Source organism: Hemiscyllium ocellatum, chromosome 39 (assembly GCF_020745735.1).
Source record: "Hemiscyllium ocellatum isolate sHemOce1 chromosome 39, sHemOce1.pat.X.cur, whole genome shotgun sequence".
Lineage (NCBI taxonomy): Eukaryota > Metazoa > Chordata > Chondrichthyes > Orectolobiformes > Hemiscylliidae > Hemiscyllium > Hemiscyllium ocellatum.
Genome location: NC_083439.1, coordinates 11,462,909 through 11,487,287, shown reverse-complemented (window position 1 = coordinate 11,487,287; position 24,379 = coordinate 11,462,909). Strand labels below are relative to the sequence as shown.

The following is a 24,379-nucleotide window of genomic DNA, read 5'->3' as shown; positions in this document are numbered from 1 at the left end:
CCCCACTCTCTGCAACTGGATCCTCAATTTCTTGACCCAGTAAAGATTGGAGACAATATTTCATTGTCACTAACATTCGATACTGGAACCCCCCAGGGTGCCCTATTGTTCTCGCTGTATACACATGACTACGTCGCCAAATACTAGACTAATGCCATTTACAAGTTTGTTGATGACTTCACCATAGTCGGTTGAATCTCAGATGGTAATGAAATAGACTACAGATGGGTGGTGGAAGACCTGGAAAAATGGCGCACTGAGAACAACCTAGCTCTCAATGCCGGCAAAACCAAGGAAATCATTATTGACTTTTGGCCGGATGTTACTCATGCCCTCCTACACATTAACAGCACAGAGGTGGAATGAGTGGAGGGTGTCAAGTTCCTGGGAATGGTCATCCACAATGAGCTTTCTTGGACTCTCCATATGGGCGCACCAGTTACAAAGGCCCAACAACGTCTCATCTTCCTCAGGCAGCTGAGAAAATTTGGCATGACGATGAATACCCTTGCCAACATTTATAGGTGTGCCATTGAGATCATTCTGTCTGGATGTATCATTACCTGGGTATGGCAACTGTACCATTCAAAATCGGAGACGGTTACAGAGAGTGGTGAACTCGACCTGGACAATCACAAAGGCCAACCTCCCATCTATAGAATCCACCTACCAGGCCCGCTGTCAAGGAAAGGCCGCCAGCATTCTTAAAGATCCATCCCACCCTGGCAATGCTTTTCTACAACCTCTACCATCAGGGAGAAGGTACAGAAGCCTTACACACGTAACAGCCAGTTTTGTAACAGTTTCTACCCTAGTGTTGTTAAATACTGAATGGACTCACAAACTCTTAACATTCATTTTTGTTTTTGCCGCTGTTTACCTATTATTTAATTATCTATGCTACTTAACTCTGTGATCGGCCTGTATTGCTCGCAAGACAATGCTTTTCATTGTGCCTCGGTACACATGACAATAAATTCAATTCAAATTCATGATTTCCTCTGAGAGTGGTAAAATAAGCAATGTGGCAGACTGTGCCTTAGATTAAAAACTATGGATTAATGTTATTAATACAGGAAGCAGCAAATAGATGACAGTAGATTACAGAACATATCCTTTTTCACATTGAATGCAGAAACTAAATGGACGTAACTCTTTTGTCATGCTGTTAATAACACTCAACACATAATATCATCATCATGTGACGACATCCACTATTTCTGCCTTTCTGTTGATAGTTTCAGCAGAACCATTGAACTGAGGACTCAATCCCTAAAATATAAATTTCCACTCTTTGAAAATTGACTGGCAAGAATAGTAAAAGAAAACATATATTTTAGAATCAAACAAATCTGCCAGTCAGACACCAATAAAATTGCTCGTTTACCTGTAATGCTGGTAATCAACTGCTGGGCAGTGTCAGCCATGTTCATTCATGGTGTCAGACTGAAATCTATTACAGACTTGACTCAAATTCCTTTTCATTGAATGGGCTGTTCCCATGATAAAATCACATCACTCTGCCAAATGGTAATCATTTTCTCTTTCATTTGCTACATTTGATTATTTGCTCTTAAAATGACTTTAAACAAAAAAAAATTGGACAATGAGGGTATTCTATTTAATGGACTGAAGGTATACACTAGTAAACAAGAAAGAAATACACTGCAGATTGTCAAATAGTTATAATTAAAAAGTGTTGGAAATATTCAGTGAGTCAGCCCAGGAATCAGTCATCACCTTCATCCCCTCCCCCACTCACCCTATTGTACTCTATGCTACTTTCTCCCCACCCCCACCCTCCTCTAGCTTATCTCTCCATGCTTCAGGCTCACTGCCTTTATTCCTGATGAAGGGCTTTTACCCGAAACGTTGATTTCGCTGCACCTTGGCTGCTGCCTGAACTGCTGTGCTCTTCCAGCACCACTGATCCAGAATCATAGAACGATGCAGCACAGGAGGAGGGCACTTGGCGCTTTGCTAGAGCTGTTCACTTCATCCCAGCCCAATGCTCTTTCTGCATAGTTCTGTAATTTTAAACCCCTCTGCCCAGTATTTCTCCAATGCTCCATTTCATGCTATTACCGGAACTTCTTCCACCATCTTTAATGCACTCTAGGTCGCAATTCTGTGCAAAATGTGGTTTCTGAATCATTTGCCAAGTACATTAATCCCTTTTGTCACTGTGAAGACAAGTGACAACTTAACATTTCAAACCTGTCATCAGTGCTAAAAGGTGGTGCTGTGTGAACTCATGCTCCATTCTTTCTTCCTGTATGCTAATAGAAGGTTATACCTGAAAGAATAATTTGCTACTTCTATCTCACTAGAACCAAGATATTTAGGCATCCCAGAGGAAATGTAGGCCATCAGCAACAGTACAATCTACAATCTCATGGCCTAGCATATCCACCACTCTACCATTACTATCAAGCCAGGTGATCAACCTTGGTTCAACGGAAACTGCAGGAGGGCATGCGAAGAATGGCACTGGGCATTACTAAAAATGAGGTGTCAGCCTGTTAAAGCTACATGAAAAGACTAGTTGCATGCCAAGGAGCATGAGCAGCAAGTGATAGGCAGAGATATCTGATTCCTCAACTGATTGATCAGATCTAAGCTCTGCAGTCTTGTCATATCCAGCTGTGAATGGTGGCGAAATGTTAAACAATTCCCTGGAGGATGAGGTTTCACAAATACCCTATTGCTCAATGATGGGGGAATCCCAACATACCTGTGCAAATGAGAAGGCTGAAGCATTTGCACCAATCTTCAACCAGAAATGCTGAGTGGATGATCCAACTTGGTCTCCTCCAGAAATCGCCAGATGATGTCAATCTCCAGCCAATTCGATTCACTCCAATAAATCTCTCCTCCTTCCCATCCCGAAGAGATAAGGATTCACCTTGTCCAAGCTTCCCTCAGAAGTTGAGCCCCACTATTTTCCAAGTGTCAGTTGAGTGAACTTTCTCTGAACTGTTTCTATTATATTTACATCCTTTCTTAAATAAGGAGACCAAAGCTGCGCACAGTACTCAAGACGTGACTTTGCCATCATTCTATACTGTAGAAAAATGTTCCTGCTTTTTATGTTTTGAATGGTGTATTGTGGCATTCACTGAAATGAAAGCAGCCTGTATGTACTTGTGAAGGATATATTTTGATTTATTTAGTGAGACAGTCATGGGCTGACCAATGCTACTGTAATTAGCACGTTGTCTGACAGCACAAGGGGCCTGGGTTCAATTCCAGCCTCGGGAGACTAAATTATTTAGAATTTAGAATCCCTACAGTGCAGATGCAGGCCATTTGGCCTAACAAGTTTACACTGACCCTCCCACCCAGCCCCATTCCACCACCCCATTACTTTACATTTCCTCTGACTAATGCCCCTAACTTACACATCCCTGAACACGATGGGATATTTAGCATGGCCATTTCACCTGACCTGCACATCTTTGGGCTGTGGGAGAAACCAGAGCACCTGAAGGAAACCCACGCAGACACAGGAAGAATGTGCAAACTCCAGACACACAGAATCGAACCCAGATCCCCGGCGCTGTGAGGCAGCAGTGCTAATCACTGAGCCACCGTGCCATACCTGTATCGTGTGGGTTTCCTCTGTGTGCTCAGGTGCCCCCCCCACAGTCTAAAGATGTGCAAGTTAGTTGGATTTACCATGCCAAGAATTGTCCCTTAGTGTCCAGGCAGATGCACGTTAGCTGGATTAGCCATTGTAAGAAACCATGTGGGATGGGTTTAGGTGGCACGGTGGCTCAGTGGTTAGCACTGCTGCCTCACAGCACCAGGGTCCCAGGTTCAACTCCAGCCTCAAGTGACTGTCTGTGTGGAGCTTGTACATTTTTCCTGTGTCTGTGTTGGTCTTCTCCAGTTTCTTCCCACAATCCAAAGATGTGCAGGTCAGATGAATTGGCCATGCTAAATTGCCCGTAGTGTTAGGTGCATTAGTGAGAGGGAAATGGGTCTGGGTGGGTTACTCTTCAGAGGGTCGGTGTGGACTTGTTGGACCGAAGGGCCTGTTTCCACACTGTAGGGAATCTAATCTAATGTAAGAGATGCTCTTCAGAGGATCAGTGCAGACTTGATGGGCCAAATGGCCTCTTTCTGCACAGTAGGGGATTTTACGATTCTAATACAACTGTGACACCAAGTGCTCCATGCCCCTCATTTCCTCTACTAGACAACCAATTGAGTGAATCAATCTGGGCACCCTAAGTTTTCAGCGTCTGAGTAAGGGACAATACCTGTTCCCAGGATTGAAGGGTGTCAATCTGTGTGTGTGTGTGCTTCATAAGTAAAACCTGGAGCTTTGCCAGCAGCTGAGATCGGGTATTCTAAAGGTTAGAGTCACGTTTCCACACGCTAAGGAAAGAGACTGGTGTGTGCAAGATGCAGGGGGACTGGATATGTTCTGCAGTGCTGTTCACTGTGTGTGTGTGTGTGTTGGAGACGCAATGGCAGTGTTGTCCTCTCACGCTGCACGGTGAGAGCTTCAATCCCTCCTCACTGCAGCTTGCTCCAGCCCCCAACACAGGGAACCTGAACTGAGCAGAGCTGGTCCTGCTCACTGGGATGCACCTTCCCAGCTCCGGCTGCAGGAAGCCCAGCGCCCGGTGGTCCCCTCCTGTGCCACTTTCCCGTTCTCAAGGTAAGAGCCGGTTAAACGGGATATCGAAGAGAGCTATGGAAAGCATTTCAGAGTGAGTAGCGAGGAAGTAATGCGGAATAACGGCGCTCGTGTATCCAGGTCTCTATAAACTTTTCCAGGTATTTCAGAAACAGAGCGTGTTTCGATGGGAATGAAATGCTGAGCGAACTAATGACAGAGCTTTGTTGGTGCAGCCCGCGGTGCAGTTCAATCTTCAACGTGAGAAGAGTTACTCTCCTGAAATCCAGACTCCCCCTCGGCAAACCCCTCCACCTGGTCTATTATATCGTGTTGAAAATGATAGCTCCCACTGGGTTAATTTCCATGCAATAACGACGAATGAATCTTAGCTCTGGAATACACTTCCAAAATCTTTCTGCCTCTCACCACCCCATCCCCAACTATCCGCCGTTGACCATAGACCAATCCCTGGAACCTAGCTTTCGGTTCCCTGATTGTCCCCTTTATATGGCTCCGTATTAAATTCTGCCTCAGAGTGCTGCTCTCAAAACTCTTGGGACATTTAGTTATGTTAAAGGAGCTATTTAAATTCAACTTGTTGTTACACAGCAGAGCTGTAATCTCAGCAGAAATTGATTGATTTGCCCTCAGCGGTGGAACTGATTTATTCCTTCACCTCCACCCCCTTTAAACACCTCTTACTCTTTCTCACTGTTTGGTTTGTTACTTCTGCCTGTGTTTTTGTAGGCACTTTATCCTGGCCATTATTTTGTTTGTAACTCTCTGGATCCATCAGTTCATCAATTCTCAAAAGCTGTTCCAATCCTTTTCACTTTGGCCTCCTACAAAACCTTGCTTTGACATGGAGTCATGGAGATGGACAGCACAGAAACAGACCCTTCTGTCCAACCTGACCAGATATCCTCAATTAATCTCGTCCCATTTGCCAGCAGTTGCCCCACATCCCTCTAAACCCTTCCTATTCATCTATCCATCCAATTAAATGTAATTGTCCCAGCCTCCACCATTTCCTCTGACAGTTCATTCCATACATGCACCACCCTTTGCATGAAAATGTTGCCTCTCAGGTCCCCTTTAAGTCTTTTCCCTGCCACTTTAAAGCTATGCCCTCTAATTGTGGATTCCCCTACCTTGGGAAAAAGACCTTGACTATTCTCCCTATCCATGCCCCTAATCATTGTGTTGTTACTTTCCTGAAATTGGGGGAGAAAGTGAGGACTGCAGATGCTGGAGATCAGAGCTGAAAATGTGTTGCTGGAAAAGCGCAGCAGGTCAGGCAGCATCCAAGGAGCAGGAGAATCGACATTTCGGGCATGAGCCCTTCTTCAGGAATGGCTGAAATTCCAAAAATTCCTGAAGAATGGCTCATGCTCGAAACGTCGATTCTCCTGCTCCTTGTATGCTGCCTGACCTGTTGCGCTTTTCCAGCAACACATTTTCAGCACCTTCCTGAAATTGTCTACTGGATAATGTGGTGAGGGAACCCACGTGGTATTCTCATCTGTAGGAGTGTTTTTTTTTGACTCAGAAATTAATTGAACATCAAGATTACATTTGAGCAAAGGAGATTGTGGGGAGATTTGAGGTAGATTTAGATAAAATAAACAAAAAAAAAATCTGTTTTCATTCACTGAAGGTACAAGGATGAGCAGACACAGACTTTGAATGTTTTTGAGAAAGATATTGCAAGAGGATATGAAGAAGAGCTATTTTACACAGTAAGTGATGATGAGCTGGAATTTGTGAGGGTGGTGGTAATGGGCAGAGTAAATGATTTCAAAAGGAAATTGAAGAGAGAGAGAGAAATAAACTTGCAGAGCTGTGGGGATAGAGTGAGGCTAACGGGATTGTTCTACAGGGAGCTAGTCAATGGACCTAATTGCTTCATTTTACACCCTATGCCACAAACACCAAGCTTGGTATCAGTTATTTCTCCAGCCCCTTATTTATTCTGTCTCATCCTTTGTTTGTTTTATTGCAAAGTTTCCAGCCTGAGGTTCCTATTATTTAATCTGTAGGCCATTGTGACTCCTTCTTGAATTTCTTTGATTTCGGCGCATCTCCTACTCCCCTATTCTAAATCAGCTTTCCATATCATTATAATAAGTTTTTGTTATGTTCTATAAAATCAGTTGGGTAAAAACTCTATGTTGTTCTCATCCTGTCCAGTTGTGTTCAAGTGCAGGCCACCAGGATTATTGCTTGGATCAGTTAGTACCTGATTTCTGAAGTTTTCAGCATTGCTCCCCCGATTTCTCCGTAGGTCTGACCTATGCGTGGGCACAAACCTTTTGGAGCACTCCCACTGTTGAGTCAGAAGGCTGTGACTTCAAGCATTGTTCAAGATATGAGCAAAACATCATAGCTGACACTCCAGTACTGTAATGGGAGAGTACGGCACTGCTGGAGGGGGCCATCTCTCAGTTTGAGATGTCAAAATGTCTGTTTACTCTGGTGGATGTCATAGACCCACTATCTTGAATGATATTTTCCTGCAATTAATATCTCCCAAACAAATGTTCTCATGTTTATGATTACTCTTTGTTGTTATATTTAGCTGTTGTGTTTCCTGCATCAGTAGTTAATTCAGTAAAGCATTGTGAAACGTTCTGCTTTCTTTTAATACAATATGTGCAGTCATGTTATCACAGATGTCTTAGGGAGGTGGGCCTTGACAGTGGATCTTCTGGCCCATTGAGCCACAAGAGCCCTCTCTGAAATGTTCTGAGATTGAAGAAGGCACCTGTAGATGCATACAAGTCTTCCTTTGAGAAAAGGCACCATTGGTGATCCACAGTGAAGGTTTCACTGGGTTTCATTCACCTCTGTGAAACTTGCCCATTCATAGTCAAATTTATTCTGTCCCCATCTGCTATTGGTACATTTGTACTTCCTGCAGAAGTCAGGTATTAGATTAGATTAGATTAGATTCCCCACAGTGTGGAGACAGGCCCTTCGGCCCAACAGGTCCACACCAACCCTCTGAAGAGCAACCCACCCAGACTCATTCCCCTACATTTACCCCTGACTAAAGCACCTAACACTACGGGCAATTTAGCTTGGCCAATTCACTTGACCTGCACATCTGTGGGAGGAAACCAGAGCACCCGGAGGAAACCCACACAGACATGGAGAGAATGTGCAAATTCCACACAGACAGTTGCCCGAGGTGGGAATTGAACCCTGGTCGGATCTGGTGAGGGCACTACATCTGTGTTTTTAACAGCACTGAGACCAATTGTAACAACACGATTGCCATCGAGCCAGAGATCAGCTGCGATAGCAGAGACAAGTGGTCATGAATGTCTCTCTGTCCATGCTGTTTTGTTCAATGTGTAACATTCCTTTCATTTGCTTGCAGTCTCCAGGGTCTGGGATACCTCTTCAGCACAATATTGATGTAAACAACTATGTGCATTTCCAGTTTTAAGATCCACATGATCACCTGCTTATCACTGAAGATCTCCTACCCTGTTTGATCCCACCAAACAGATATCCTATTACATATTGCATACCGTAGCATTTAGGATGAATGTCAGTACTGAAGATATTATCAATCCCTTTCTGAAACAGACTCTTCTCTATGACTATAATGGTACATGTGTGGACACTGCCTTGGGGCATACTTGCAACAAAAGCAGTGCCCATAACTTTCAGCTGCCAGTCTTCTCCAGTGCAGCAAAAGTTCGAGTTGGGATCACCATTCTCGTTTTCACCATGTCTGCAGTCTGCAACCTCGCTGTGCTCTGGACGACCACTCAGAATCGCAAGAGGAAATCCCACATAAGAATTTTGATTGTGAACCTGGCTGCTGCGGATCTCCTGGTAACGTTCATCGTGATGCCTCTGGATGCCAGCTGGAACATCACGGTTCAGTGGCAGGCTGGGGACATTGCCTGTCGGTTGCTGATGTTCCTAAAACTCATGGCTATGTACTCCTGCGCGTTTGTCACGGTGGTGATTAGTGTAGATCGCCAATCTGCCATTCTGAATCCTCTGGGCATCAGTGAAGCCAAAAGGAAGAATAAAATCATGTTGACTGTAGCTTGGATTTTGAGTGTCATCTTGTCCATTCCACAGGTGAGAACTACTAAGGAAGTGGGGGTATGTATTATTTATCATTTGATTGTTGTTTCTTTCTATGTATCAACCCAAATTTGGACTGATTGATGAACTGCATTCAATTGCCAGTGATTTTTGAATGGCATCTAATGGCACCATTTTTTTTGCCTCCGTAGAGACTTCCTATCACTACTGTCCTGCATACCACCCTTATGTTCCCCAGGGCCAGGTATCTCTTGAGTCAGTTCTTAGGCCACTCAGAAGTAATGGTTCTCAATTACTGAAAGGAGGTGATGGTGAGATTTCCCATTGGGAACATCACATCACTAGCCAAAGGGGTGAGTGGAGTCTGGGGCTCGTTCCTGTCATTGTGCCTTTCCATCAGGTGCTGGCCTGAGAATCCAGCTTGCATCTGAGAACCTCAGATGTAAGATGAATTCAATATTGACAGTCCGGTGTTTCAAACGGATCAGCTGCAGAACAATCTCTTTATTTTAAAGCACACTGTCTCCATAAACAGAAGAGTTTAATGTAGGAAGAAATGGGGTTGAGTGAGAGAGAGAGAGAGAGCGAAGACTTGAGGGATAATATGATCTTATAACTGTGGCTCACATTTAGGCTCCAAACTTGTTTTGAATATCTTTTCTCTTCAGCGCTGCACGCCTCAAAGTGAGTGACTTTGGTGTTAAAGAATGGAACATGCTCTTCTCTGGGGGCTCAAAGACAATGCTTTAATGACAAGGTCTGGTTAAGCACAGGTTATGCACCAAATAAATTCCGTCCACATTGTATACAATCCGAGGTCAAAGGCAACAGAAGTTTGATGTAACCAGAGTTCCTTTTGAGACCACTCCTGCAATAGAGTGACATTCCTCAATTTTCCACATGTGTTATCCTATGTCTTCCTAAATGAGATTAAAAAAACCTCCACTCTTGAGCTGACTCATGTCAAACTATGCAGGTGCATGGAAGAGAATTTCTTTTCATCATCTTCAGCTGGATTAAGATCTATGTTATAGGAACATGAGGAATTGAGTACTTTCTTGCCCCATTCCCTTATTTTAATGTCCGGGAAATGAAGGGTTAAAGTCTGCATTCTGACCTCTGACTAGACAATTTTAGGTGAAATTTTGCCATGTTTTTTCTTGAAGTCAAATCCTTAAATTAACCATACAATTTAAAAAAAAACTCATTCATTGGATGTTAACATTGCCGGTTGAACCACATTTATTGCCCTTGAACTGATTGGGGCTTGCTAGGGTTTTTCAGGGCAGCTGAGGCTCAATCACATTGCTGTGGCTCTGGCATTACATGGAATTATAGAGTCATACAGCATGGAAACAGACCCTTCAGTCTAACCAGTCCATGCTGAACATAATCTCAAACTAAACTAGTCCCACCTGCCTGCAACTGGCCCATATCCCTCCAACCATTTCCTATTCATGTACTTATCCAAATCTCTTTTAAACTTTGTAATTATACCCACATCCACCACTTCCTCGAGAAGTTCACACATGAACCACCCTCGCTGTAAAAGAATTGCCTCTCATGTCTTTTTTAATTGCTTCTCTCCTCTGATCTTAACAATATGCCTCCTAGTCTTGAAATCCCCCATCTTGGGGAAAAGACAGTTGCAAGCAACTCTATCTGTACCTCTCATTGTTATATAAACTTCTATTGAGTAGCCTCTCAACCTCCTATGCTCCAGTGAAAAATGTCCCAGCCTATGCAGCAAGTGAACCAGATGAGTGTTTACAACAATCATTAAACTAACCTTTAATTACAGACTTTTTGTTGAATTCAGATTTATGGTGGGAATTGAACCCACATTCTGAGAATATTAGTCTGGGATGCCTACTAGTACAGTATTATTGTTACCACTAAGCCACCACCTCTGGACAGACTACCCAGAGCATCAAAGGAATATTTTTAATAGTTTGTGGAGAATCATAGGATGTGCAGCTAAGATGGAAGACTGAAGGAGTTTGTTCAGTTTGTAGATCCTGAAATACAACTAAGTGAGAATAGGCTTCCTTCCTGCCAGTAACAGAAGTGGCTGCCAAATCAGCCAAGTCTCTCTCTGGAGGTCAAATAGCAATTGACGTAGAATCCCAGATTGTAGTCATTTTACATCAATCTGCTTGACATGTTACAATACACACCCAAGGCAGATGGGACTTGAATCCAAACCTTCTGGCCTAGGGTAATGGCATTATCATTGGACCATAAGGAAATAAAAAACAAGCCTTTGGTATTTTCAGTCAAACTGATTAGAGGTGTTATTAGACAGCTGTAGTACAGGTGTCACTTGAACTGGGGTTTCCTGGCTCAGAGGTAGGGACAGTACCACAAGCAAACTAAAGGTGGAGCAGGTAGTTTATCAGTAATTTAAACACAATGTAAGAAATCTATTTTTAGATCAAAAGAAACAAGTTGTGGAAGTTCACCAGAACGGTGGTAGAGAAAAAGACTTAATTTACAGCCTGTTTTTATTTTTTCACACTTTATCTTGCCCTGAAACATTGAGAAGTACCTTTTGAAAAGCATTCCCAGATGGAGGGGTGGGGAGGGGTGACATTTAAACCATGAGGTTTTACAAACACAAAGCATTACTAGACTGAGCGTGCACCTGCAGCATCCTATTCAATTAACGAGAGAGGCTGAATAAAATCAGTGAAACATTCACTTTCAGAAGTTCGGTTCAAACATCAGATCATTCTTTAAAAACTGTACATATTGATTTTACCAGTTCTTTCTAGTCCTGACCTTCATGATGAGAGAGTCATCTGTGCTAATGCTTTTTAACAAAGTCTGCTCTGTTTTTTAACTTGTACTGGTTTTGATGAAAGGTTATCAACCTGAAACATTCATTCTGTCAGGTCTGGCAGTATCTGTGGTGAGGGAAACACGGTCAACATTTTGGCTTCAGTGTGACTTTCTCAGAACTGGGAAAGGGCTAGAAATTGAGTTTTATAGTTTAAGCACAGGTAGTGGAGGGCAGGGGGGACAGATGGTGTGGTGGTCCAGTAGAAAAGACAAAAAGGTTGTTAATCGCAATGAAAGAGAAATGGAGATTTCAAATTAGTGTAAATTAAGGTGTAAAAGGGGGGAAAATGGGAGAGCAAAGTAGGCATGATACAAACAAGGCAACGCTATGGGGTGGGATTGGGGGCTGGGGAATTTAGGAAAAATGGAGAACAGGCTTCATTTGGTCAAGCTGTGAGGTTGTGAAATTCAATATTGAGCCCAAGAGACTGTAAGGTAATTAGACGAGAAATGAGGTGTTGTTCCATGCATTTGTGTTGTGTTTTATTGTAACCTTACAACAGGCACAGATCAGAAATGTCAATGTGAGAGCAAGGTGAGGGTATTGAAATGTCAAGCAACTGGATGGTCAGGGTCACAGAGTGGAGGGGATTCCACAAAGCAGTCGCTCAGTCTGTGTTTGGACTCACCAATGTAAAGGAAGCCACAATGCAGCAAACTCGATTGAAAGAAGTCAAAGTAAAATACTACTCCACCTGGAAGTCATGTTTGGGGCCTTGGACAGTGAGGAGGGAGGAGGTGAATGGGCTGATGTTACCCTGGATTGTCTGCTATTGCGACAGCAAGTGGCCTTAGGGAGTGAGCAAGCATTGGGATGGAGGAATGGGCTAGGTTGTTACAGAGAGAATGGTCCCGGTAGATTGCTGACAGTGGCTGGGAAGGGAAGATGAGTTGGTGGTGGCATCAACTGGAGGTGACAGAAATGGAGGAGCATGATTTGGGTGGAAAGTGAAGACAAGGGGAACCTTATTGTTGTTCTGGGAAGGAGAGGAAGGGGTGAGGATAGAATTGTGGGAGAAGATTGAGTGCATTGTCAACCACAGTGAAGGGAGGTCCTCAACTAAAGAAAGAAGAGGTTGTGTCAGAGACACTCCGGTGGAAAGTACCATATTCGAACAGGCTGGACAGAGGTGGACGATTTGGGAGCATGAAATGGAATCCTTTCAGGAAGTAGGAGATGAATAGAGTTTTGTGTAAACAAGAATGATGTGCAGTGCAATCTCAGGGAACAATAACTTCATTTTCCGTTTAGGCACTTTCCAGCCTCAAGATCTCAGTACTTCAGTCAAATGTGCTTCACTTTAATCCCATAGTTCTTACAAATTCTCAACAGCAATTTTTAAATGAGGCAAACAACAAGTAAAGAAGCTCTCTCAAGGTTTGCACTCCTCAGATTAGATTAGATTCCCTACAGTGTGGAAACAGGCCCTTCAGCCCAACAAGTCCACACCAACCCTCTGAAGAGTAACCTACCCAGACCCACTTCCCTCTGACTAATGCACCTAACACTATAGGCAATACAGAATGGCCAATTCACCTCACCTGCACATCTTTGGACTGTGGGAGGAAACTGGAGCACCCGGAGGAAACCCACGCAGACACAGGGAGAATGTGCAAACTTCACACAGACAGTCGCCCAAGGCTGGAATCGAACCCGGGTCCCTGGTGCTGTGAGGCAGCAGTGTTAACCACTGAGCCACCGTGCCACCCCTTTTATTTTCAGCAAAGTCCTAAGATATCCTAAGCTGTTCTCCTCCAGATAACATTATTCTGGCACCTGATATAAACTCCTTAGTGTTAAGAATTTTAGACTCATATGCAAGTTATCTCTCTCTCTCTCTCTCTCTCTATCCCATTCTTTCTCTCTCTCTTCCACCCTGTCCCACCTCCGTCTTAGTACGGCCTCTTCCCCTTTAAAACATAACTCAATTTTTCTGGTTTTGCGCACCCAATTTTTCCTTTGGTCTAACATCCATGTTGTTGCTTCCCCCACATTTCAAAGCACTTTCTTCAAATACAAGTTCTTCTCTCATGGTAGAGATGAACAAACCTTGTATAAATTGTAGCAATCCAAGTGGAGGCCATTAAGAACAACATCACTGCATACTGTAAGGAACAATTTTGACACGGGTTGCAAAAAACAGTTTTTCATCAGGCATCCTTACTGAAAGGATCAACCAACCCAACCACCCCGTGGCTCAACACTTCAACTCCCCCTCCCACTCCACCAAGGACATGCAAGTCCTTGGACTCCTCCATTGCCAGACCATAGCAACACAACGGCTGGAGGAAGAGCGCCTCATCTTCCACCGAGGAACCCTCCAATCACAAGGGATGAACTCAGATTTCTCCAGTTTCCTCATTTCCCCTCCCCCCACTTTGTCTCAGTTCCAACCCTTGAACTCAGCACCATCTTCCTAACCTGCAATCTTCTTCCTGACCTCTCCGCCCCCAACCCCTCTCCGGCCTATCACCCTCACCTTAACCTCCTTCCACCTACCGCATTTCCAACGCCCCTCCCCCAAGTCCCTCCCCCCTACCTTTTATCTTAGCCTGCTTGGCACACTTTCCTCATTCCTGAAGAAGAGCCCAAGGATTCTCCTGCTCCTTGGATGCTGCCTGACCTGCTGTGCTTTTCCAGCAACACATTTTCAGCATCCTTACTGAAAGCCCTTCTAACTAGAAATTTATATTCTTCTGACATATTCATTGCAGCATTGGCAATTATTTTTAAAACTCAGCAGATAACATCAACTAAGAAGTATTTAAAGTGATAAAGAAATAAATTTAATCCATTGGTTTTGGACTGAGGTGGTTGAGTTACTTGGAGTTACTCTATTTTCTGCTTCACTTTTGTTTTTACAGATTATCTTGTTTCACACTGTCAGTATTACTGAGCCGCAGAACTTCACACAGTGTTCCACAATGGGCAGTTTCAAGGAACACTGGCAGGAGACCTCATACAACATGTTCACTTTTGTGTTCCTGTTCCTCGTACCACTGGTCATCATGATATTCTGCTACACCCGAATCCTGGTGGAGATATCAAAGAGGATGAACAAGGGAAATTGTAAGTCGAATATTGATTGTCACCTTTGTCTTCATCTTTCCTACAGGGTCACTGTACCAAAATCTAAGATTGATCCCGTAAATACCTGCTACAATTCTGTCATCTTAGAATATCACATCTGCATAATTCTATAGCTTTCTCTTAGTCTTTCCTAATCCTGATGCAGAGATTAGATTAGATTAGATTACTTACAGTATGGAAACAGGCCCTTCGGCCCAAAAAGTCCACACCGACCCGCCGAAGCGCAACCCACCCATACCCCTACATATACCCCTTACCTAACACTATGGGCAATTTAGCGTGGCCAATTCACCTGACCCGCACATCTTTGTGACTGTGGGAGGAAACCTGAGCACCCGGAGGAAACCCACGCAGACACGGGGAGAACGTGCAAACGGGATTGAAAGGCGGGAATTGAACCTGGGTCTCTGACGCTGTGAGGCAGCAGGGCTAACCACTGTGCCACCGTGATGTTGGTGTTGGACTGGGGTGGACAAAGTTAAAAATCACACAACACCAGGTTATTGTTCAACAGGTTTAATTGAAATTACAAGCTTTTGGAGCACTGCTGCTTCGTCAGGTGGCTACTGGGGCGTTTACACAGGACACAGAATTTATAAGTATAAGATCAAAGTGTCATACAATTGATGCAACGTATCAGACAAACCTAGACGGCTGTTAAGGCTTTAATCACTTAGAATGAGGCAGATCACTGCAGGAGGAAGGAGGGGGGGTGCAGGCCGGGCGGAGAAAGCAAACTAACGTCAGCCTTTACGGGTTTTGGTTGGTCAGGGTCGGCCTTTACGGGTTTAGGGTGGGGTGGTCAGGGTCAGCCTTTACGGGTTTAGGGTTGTTAGGGTCAGCCTTTATGGGTTTAGGGTAATCAGGGTCAGCCTTTACGGGTTTAGGGTGGTTAGGGTCAGCCTTTATGTGTTTAGGGTGGTCAGGGTCGCTTAGGGTGGTCAGGGTCAGCATTTACGGGTTTAGGGTGGTCAGGGTCGGTCTTTACGGGTTTAGGGTGGTCAGGGTCAGCATTTACGGGTTTAGGGTGGTCAGGGTCAGCATTTATGTGTTTAGGGTGGTCAGGGTCGCTTAGGGTGGTCAGGGTCAGTCTTTACGGGTTTAGGGTGGTCAGGGTCAGCCTTTACGGGTTTAGGGTGGTCAGGGTCAGCATTTATGGGTTTAGGGTGGTCAGGGTCGGTCTTTACGGGTTTAGGGTGGTCAGGGTCAGCATTTACGGGTTTAGGGTGGTCAGGGTCAGCCTTTACGGGTTTAGGGTGGTCAGGGTCAGCATTTATGTGTTTAGGGTGGTCAGGGTCGCTTAGGGTGGTCAGGGTCAGTCTTTACGGGTTTAGGGTGGTCAGGGTCAGCCTTTACGGGTTTAGGGTGGTCAGGGTCAGCATTTATGGGTTTAGGGTGGTCAGGGTCAGCATTTATGGGTTTAGGGTGGTCAGGGTCAGCATTTATGGGTTTAGGGTGGTCAGGGTCGGTCTTTACGGGTTTAGGGTGGTCAGGGTCAGCATTTACGGGTTTAGGGTGGTCAGGGTCGCTTAGGGTGGTCAGGGTCAGCCTTAATGGGTTTAGGGTGACGAGGGTGGCTTTGTGCGCTGAGGAGTTTGATGTGAGGCGGTTCGGGGGCGGGGGCGGCTGTTTGTTTGGCGGCGGTGGGGCCGTTGTGTGAGGGTGGGGGTCAACCGTCGTTAGGACATAGAGGGTCGCGATGGCATCGGAGTAGGGGTGGGGGGGGGGGTGAGAGAGGTGTTGCGATTTGTTTTCTTTGCTGTCGAAGCGCAGTTAGGAATTCGGAAGCGTTAGGAAAGTTCTGGAAGGCCCGTTCTGTTGCGGGTGGGCCCGGAGCGCGAGGGCTCGTTTTTGTCGGCGCTGGGGTCAGCGAATGGTCGGGGTCGCCATCTTGAGAAGGTCGGGATGGGCGGGAGGGAGGGAAATAGCTGCTCGTCGGGCGGGGCCGCCATCTTGAGAAGGTCTGGGGGCGGGTAGAAGCGCCGATTGGGCTCGCCGTTCTGAGAGGCCCGCGGCCGGGGGTGGGGGAAGGGGCACTCGTCATGTGTGGGCGGGTCGTAGAGGGGGCGGTAGTCGCACGTCATTCCGCTCAGGTCGCGGGCGGTTCGCCATTTTGTGCAGGTCGCGGCGACCTGGGGCCGCCATTTTGTGAAGGTCCAATGAGGTTTCTCTTTGGGCTGCTTGGGTGGGCTTTGAGGACAAGAGGGTTGAAGGAGTTTCTTCAGCTGATTCACTCTTCTTCCAGATCCCATGTGTTGTAGTAAAAGAGTGATGGGAGTTAGGGGGTTCCCTTTAGGTATCAAGGCTCTCACTGACTTTGTAGAGTCTGCATGTCTTTTCCTCAGTCTAGAGCAGTCTTCAGTATCTGGGGAGGGATGACAAAGTCTTTATACTTTGAAATAGTGGGTCAAGAATGGAGTGCTGTGTGGGTGTGATGGTCACCTGTGAAATTCTCCTGCATATGTCAATCTGACTTGCGTATTGCCAAAGGGGAATGCAGGCTTCAATTGATTAATGTGTAAATACCAGAATTCCTCTCAAGTCAGAACCCTCAGATAACTTAAAGTTTTATCATTGGATAAAAGAAGGTGGTACCTCAGCTCAGACAATAACACTTTGATCTATTACTTATAAATTCTGTGTCCTATGTACCTGCCCCACGAGCTTCCTAATGGAGGAGCAGCATTCCAAAAGCTTGTACTTTCAAATAAATATGTTCGATGATAACCCGGTGTTGTATGATTTTAATTTTTTTCCTAATTCTTACAATTTTCAGACTTTTTGGTTCTTCTCATGATTTCTTAATCTGTTGGCCCATGCTTTTGACCTTGAAGGTGTCCCGAATCAAAGGACTTCCTCCTTTACCTTTAGTTTTCAAAGGTTTTGCACAATAATGTCAAATGCGGTGTTGTGTTGAGTCTCATAGAGCAGGAAAGTTCAAGGGTCAGGCACAAGCTTGTGATAATCTCAGAATGAGTGGGGTAATTACAACAGGCATATTTCCCCAGGCTTACAGAGAAAAAATAGACAAGGGGAATTCTAACACCAATTGCTGTCAAGTGTCTTTGGTGGGAAACTTTTTGCATGTAGCTATTGGACGACAGTAGGAATAGACTCAGATGTAATGCTTTGGAAAGCCAGATATCCTACTTTCATTCACTGCCCAGTCTCTTGCATGGAATGTGGTTGCTTCATGAAAACCTAGTTACATGCGTGGATTGCATATCTTTCAGAAAAGAAGATAATTAGTATTTTAAAAAATTCCTCAAATTCATTACTTATATAAGTATTTTATAACTCTCATGAAGGTCTTCAATGTCATATTAATTTGTTTTGTGTCCTTTTTCAGTGTCCTCAAAAGAAGTGCATTTAAGGCGATCGACAAATAATATACCAAAGGCACGCATGAAAACGTTAAAAATGAGTGTAATTATTGTAACCTCTTTCATAGTGTGCTGGACTCCATATTACCTTCTAGGACTATGGTACTGGTTCTCACCAGAAATGCTCTCAGAAGGAAAGGTCTCCCAATCTTTGAGTCACATACTCTTCATTTTTGGCCTCTTTAATACTGTCTTGGATCCCATCACCTACGGACTTTTTACCATCCATTTCAGGAGAGGCTTACAACGTTGCTGCCATTCTGCTAAGATGGTAACCAATTCAGAGCTCAATTCTTCACTGACCAGATCATTCAGGTGTTCCGCATCATCTCTTCGCCTGAAGAGATTAACTGCACTTGCTCAAGAAGGTCACAGATCAATGGCGGAGGATGAGCCTCATAGTAAAGGCAGTTATTATAGCAACGGTTATCTTGATGCATACAAAGGTGATGCCAAAAAAAGCATCAGTACAAGTGCAGAAAATACACTGTAGGCTGATAGCAAGTGCCATGTAGCCTTGCTGTACAAAACACGACAACTGTTATAAGTAATGGCTTATTTGCAGTGTGCATTGTTTAATTTTTTCAAGTTCTTCTAGTGGTTTACATTTTCTTTTTTTTCTTTATTCCATTACTTATTTTTGTGTGTTTTATTTATTAAAAAATAAATCATTTCTCTATCTCTAAAAGCTCATATAACCATTGACATCAAATAACATTTAACATTGTATTGATCATTATGATAGAAGGAAATAGTTCCAAGTACTTCAACCTTTTCAGATGTCTAATAATATGAAACATTCAAGAGCCCTGAAATTCCATGGTTGGTTATCTTGATGAACACTAAGCTGAATATTATTAGCTTCTCTGATTGGAGAAGGACACTTTCCATTGAAACCTCTATAGGACGGAAAGGAACACTTGATCGGGAGTGCTTAAGAATGGATAAACTTTCTGACCTAAGCCAACAAAGAATATATAAGAACTATTTGCCAGCTTTGGAGCAGAAATAAATCCTCTGCAGCACATACAGACTCTATAACACTTTTAATGAATTAAATCATTTGCTGAAATGAAGCAGAGTATAGCGATATGGATTGAAAGGATTCTCTAAAGGTAAACATGCAGGTTGAATCCGTGATTAAGAAAGCGAATCCAATGTTATCATTTATCTCAAGAGAGTTGGAATATAAAAGCACTGTTGTGCTACTGAGACTTTATAAAGCTCTGGTTAGGCCCCATTTGGAGTACTGTGTCCAGTTTTGGGCCCCACACCTCAGGAGGGACTTACTGGCACTGGAGCGTGTCCAGCGGAGATTCAAACAGATGATCCCTGGAGTGGCAGGTCTAACATACGAGGAACAGCTGAGATCCTGGGATTGTATTCATTGGAGTTTAGAAGGTTAAGGGGAGATCTAATAGAAACTTACAAGATAATACATGGCTTGGAAAGAGTGGGCTAAGAAATTGTTTTCGTTAGGCGAGGAGACTAGGACCCGTGGGCACAGCCTTAGAATTAGAGGGGGTAAATTCAGAACAGAAATGCGGAGAGATTTCTTCAGCCTGAGAGTGGTGGACCTGTGGAATTCATTGCCACGGAGTGCAGTGGAGGTCGGGACGCTAAATGGCTTCAAGGCAGAGATTGATAAATTCTTGATGTCACAAGGAATTAAGGGCTACGGGGAGAATGCTAGTAAGTGGATTTGAAATGACCATCAGCCATGATTAAATGGTGGAGTGGACTCGATGGGCTGAATGCCCTTACTTCCACTCCTATGTCTTGTGGTCTTATGGACCTTTAAAGAGGCTATTTGTGTAATTCCAAAATGGCAAATGGAGATGTATGTGTTAAATATTCTTTTCTTTATTTGTAAACCTATTAACCTTTGATCTTACGATTGAAAGTTCAACAAGGAACAAAGCTGTTGTGAATGCTCAGCCACAATAGGCTCTCGGATTGTTTTGCTTCTGTTGACAATGACAGGTTTGGCTGAGATTCACTTGTCAAGACTGTTTTGTTGCAGTGGTGCTTTGCTTGTTACGCATTGCCACATATTATGTACACAATGTCCAGAATACAAGAGGCAGTGAATATGTTGCAAAATATTAACAAAGCAAGCCTTGCCTTGCACCAGTGCTGAACGCAACAGCTGCTTACTGATTTACTGTCTGCTGGATTAGAATTGTGTTTCCACCTCCTTTAGTTTTAATGTTATTGTTACTGCTGGTCCGACGGTTGAAAATAAGCAGCAAAGGGTCTTAGTTGGCATTTATATCTTAACACATGTCCCACTAGTAGTGCTGCAATCTCCACTGATGCAAATCAAGTCTTCAACAGTATAATTGGGCCTCTGCTCAAAACAAATTCGGACTTGAATGGACCCAAATACATATTGCAGAAGATGGGCGAGAACTTAATTACGCATGTCACAGGCAAATGAGATCATGGTATAGAATATTGCAGAGTTTCTGATTATTTTTGCTCAGTATTAAGCCTGATTATGCATGATGATCATTAAAAATGCTTTTTTTTTCCTGCAAATAGTATCACCTAAGAGGACAAAGATGCAAGTTTGTGGCTTATTTTTGGAAGGGTTAGTGTTTAATTTTGATGCTTGAAAGGGGAGTCTCAAAATCACAGGACTGCTTCAACACAGAAAGAGGCCATTCAGCCCATCATTCCTGCGCCGGTCCTATCCCCTCGTGCCAATCTCCTGCCTTTTCCCCATGTCCCTGCACACCATTTCTGTCCAAGTAATCATCCAATGGCCCTCTTGAAATTCTCAGTTGAACTTGCCTGTCTCCACCACATTTCCCAAGCAGTGCATTCCAGAGCCTAACTACTCGCTGGGTAAAAAGTTCTTTCTTACATCACTTTAAATCAATGACCTCTTCTTTTTTATGAGCAGGCACTGCTTCTCTCTATCTACTTGGTCCAGCCACTCATGATTTTGAAACCTTCTTCCAAAAGCATGATACAAATAGTTGAAAAGCAAGATTTAAACTATGGGGGAATGGCAGTAAGATGGGATAAAGTAGTTAGCTCTCCCAATGGATGCAAGAGGTCAAGTGCCATCCACCATATACAAGGGAATTTGTCAATTCTAATCAGATATAAATTGTGGGCACAGTGGACTTGATGGGTAAAATCACTCTCCATTCGCTCCTGCTAATGCGTTCACCAGATCAGATACGAGGGGTTGTTTGAACCCCATGGTATGGGTAAGGGGAGGGGATATAGGTCAAATTCTGGAGGTTAATCCTAATCCACTGTGAATCCAGTTTTTGTTTTAATAGGCTTCAGTGGTACAGGTGACTAACCTTCACTCAAGGTAGGAGCAGAGTGTTAGATGTACCAATGAGATCGTTCACCTCCGATTTTAACAGACCCTTGAATACAATGGTTGTGCACCAGGTTCTTTCAAAAACAGGACAGCGGGATGGAGAGAGGAACACTGGTTCCAACAGAGAAATGATTTTCTAGCATTGCTCATGGACCAGGAGGAGCGGAGCTAGGAGCACCCCCAGCAGTCTCTCTCAAAGATAGCTTCACCCTCCCCTCTCACCCCATCCCAGTGTAATCCCTCCATCACTCAATCCTTTTTTCTTCACCAGTCCATTCCTGGTCCCTGGGCAGGCCTTCCCAAAAGCCATACAGTCAGTTGGCCTCCGAGATCTTGACATACAGCACAGAGAAAGGCCCTTTGGCCCATCGTGCTGCCCCTGCTTATAAATAACAACCAAACTATTCTAATTCCACGTTCCAGCTTTTATTTTACTTCGCCTTTAGGCTTCCTATTGCTGGGAAACAAATTGTAAAATTTGAAATGAGGTCATGCTACAAAATCTAACCTGTTCTTCACTTTCTCAACCACTCACATCCTCCTCCTCATTTTCAGGGCAGAGGTTTTCTTCAAAACGTTCTCCCTGACTCATTTCATAAACAATCTTGCAGTTTAATCTCTTTAACACATGAGGTGAAGTATGAATGTGGACAATCAATGATTTGCAGCAATGTGCAAGCTATAAATAAACTCCATTCAATTGCAACAATCCATGTACACTTGAAAATGTAGGAAATACAACCTGCATTTGCAAAATCTTTCTTAACCCACATGTTTACAATTCAAGCATAAATGTGTTGATTTAATACATGTTACACTTTACTTGTGAAAATGACTTATAGTATAATCTTGTTTCTTTTCCTACAACCAATTATGATGAATTGACTTTACCATGGCTTTGCGAATGAAGTACTCCCTCTTCTCAATAAAGTGACCGTGTCGTCATTTAATAAAACAATGCTTAAATATGATTGTGCTTGTATGGATTAGTTTTTGTACAAGAATGCTTTGGCAGCCTTCTGACTCATCAGATAATCATTTCCACCTTAGTAGTCAAATACAGATGAATAAGAAGGGATCTTATTGAAACACGTAAGATTCTGAAGAATGCAGATCTAGTGGACACAATTTAAAAATAAGGTTGCTAGCATTTAAGAAGGAGATGAAGGAGTGGCCTGATGAAGGAGCAGCGCTCCGAAAGCTAGTGCTTCCAAATAAACCTGCTGGACTACAACCTGGTGTTGTGCGATTTTTAACTCTTCAAATGATCATTTATCTTTGGAATTGTTTACTTCAGAAAGTAGGGGAAGATGGGTCCTTTTTGGGGCTGAATTAGATTCTTCACTGATAAGGGAGTGAAAGGAGACGTTGAGAAAGCAGGACAGTGGAGTTGAGGACACAATCAGATCAGCGCTGACCTTAACAAATGGGAGGGCAGGCTCCAGGGAGCAAATGGCCTAGTCCTGTTCCAAATTCATTTGTAAACATTGCTCGACCTGATTGGGAACATGCCTTCTACCGTGGTAGTCCCTGCTATGTTTGCTGAAGGTGATGACAGTGGGCTGAGAATTGATGCAGGATTCACTGGCCTTCTCTCTAGGCCCTCTCATCCAGTAGTTGAGCTTTCCCTTTCTCCTCATCTCTCCTAATTCCCATGGAACCATCAATCTCCAGAGATCACAGCTAACAGCTCCCAGTCTTCTGTGAGGATGTTTGTTACCTTTATGTTTCTCTGAAGGATGTCTTTGGGGCTGAGACACAGAGTTATGGCCCAGAGACCCGTACCTGGTACAGAACATCTTGCCTATACGGGTCTGTCATTAATCGGATGAGTGTAGGGAGTCAGCGCTAACTTAATTGGTTCAGAGCATGAGAATGTCATGAATTGTCAAATTCCTTCAGTGTCGCTGGGTTAAAATCCTGGAATTCCCTCCCCAACAATATCATGGGTCTGCCTCGTGGAATTTGGAATTTGGTGCAAGAAGATAGCTCACCCCTCACTTCCAGGGCAACTGAGCATGGGCAATAAATACCGCCCAGCCTACAGCGCTCATGTCACGTGGATGAATAAAAACAAAGTTGGAATGATATTAATAATTGCGTGGTCGCTCAGGAGTAGTGTTCCCACTAACTTTCTTTCCGGCTGCATGGAAGTCAATGCTATAATTGGCATGCTGACATCAATCACTGCGCTCACAACATTGAGCGCAGCTTAGAAAGAAGGTTGCTCAGTTGATGGATGCACCATTGCGTGCGGAAGACTGTGTCTGAGGACGAGGGAAGACAGTAAGACCAGGAGAATTGCTGGGCAGGCACACAGTGGGGAGTTAAAGGAGGATGTTGGGGAATGACCCTCACAAAGTTCCAATCAAGAAATGGTGCTTTTCAGTAATGTTGCCGGACTAGCCATCAAGAGGTCCAGGCAAATGCATTGGGTTCATGTGCTCAAATCACACAATGCTGGAGCTGAAATTGAGAGAATTAATAAAATCTGCAAATGACAACTTGTCTCAGTAATGGTGACCGTGAAACTAACAATGATAGTCATAAAACGGCCATAATGTCAATTTAGGGAAGTGAATTTGTCATGATTTCCCAGTCTGGATATGTGTGACTCCTGACCCACAGCAATGTGGTTGACACTTAAATACCCTCTGAAATGGCCAAACAAATTAAGCAGTTGAATGGCAATTAGGGATGGGCAAAAGCAAGCTGACTTTGCCAGCGATGCCCATGTCCCATTCGAGAAAATATTCTCAAATCCTTTACCATCAGCTGACAAGTGCTCCTGGGCAGGGACAGGACAGAAACTGCTGGCGAGAGCTAAAAAAGGAATAGACTGATTCTGAACAGGAGCCTGGAATTATTGATTGGCCATTAAAGTTGAAATATTCATGAATTCACAGGGAAGTAGCAAATGACTTTAATAAAAATGCCAAATGTTGGCTGTCCTCTGGTAATGTTAAACTGCCAGCCTCCTCTCAAATCAATTGAGATTGGCTCGAAATGAAGCACTTGAGTAG

The 24,379-nt window shown here is 43.9% G+C and overlaps 1 protein-coding gene across 1 annotated transcript; it reads left to right on the top strand.

Moving 5' to 3' along the window:
• Nucleotides 1-8,326: 8,326 nt before the first annotated feature.
• gnrhr4 (gonadotropin releasing hormone receptor 4) lies at nt 8,327-18,548 on the top strand. Its single transcript, XM_060853250.1, has 3 exons — nt 8,327-8,731; nt 14,405-14,609; nt 17,980-18,548. The coding sequence occupies exons 1-3, from the start codon at nt 8,369-8,371 to the stop codon at nt 18,504-18,506; spliced, it is 1,095 nt and encodes a 364-aa protein (XP_060709233.1). The 5' UTR covers nt 8,327-8,368; the 3' UTR covers nt 18,507-18,548.
• Nucleotides 18,549-24,379: the final 5,831 nt, after the last annotated feature.

Bases quoted from the DNA above. Each gene is read 5' to 3' on its own strand.
- gnrhr4 (XM_060853250.1), top strand. From the start codon at position 8,369: ATGTCTGCAGTCTGCAACCTCGCTGTGCTCTGGACGACCACTCAGAAT. The intron at 8,732-14,404 runs GTGAGAACTACT...TTGTTTTTACAG, and splicing joins TCATCTTGTCCATTCCACAG to ATTATCTTGTTTCACACTGT. The intron at 14,610-17,979 runs GTAAGTCGAATA...GTCCTTTTTCAG, and splicing joins GAGGATGAACAAGGGAAATT to TGTCCTCAAAAGAAGTGCAT.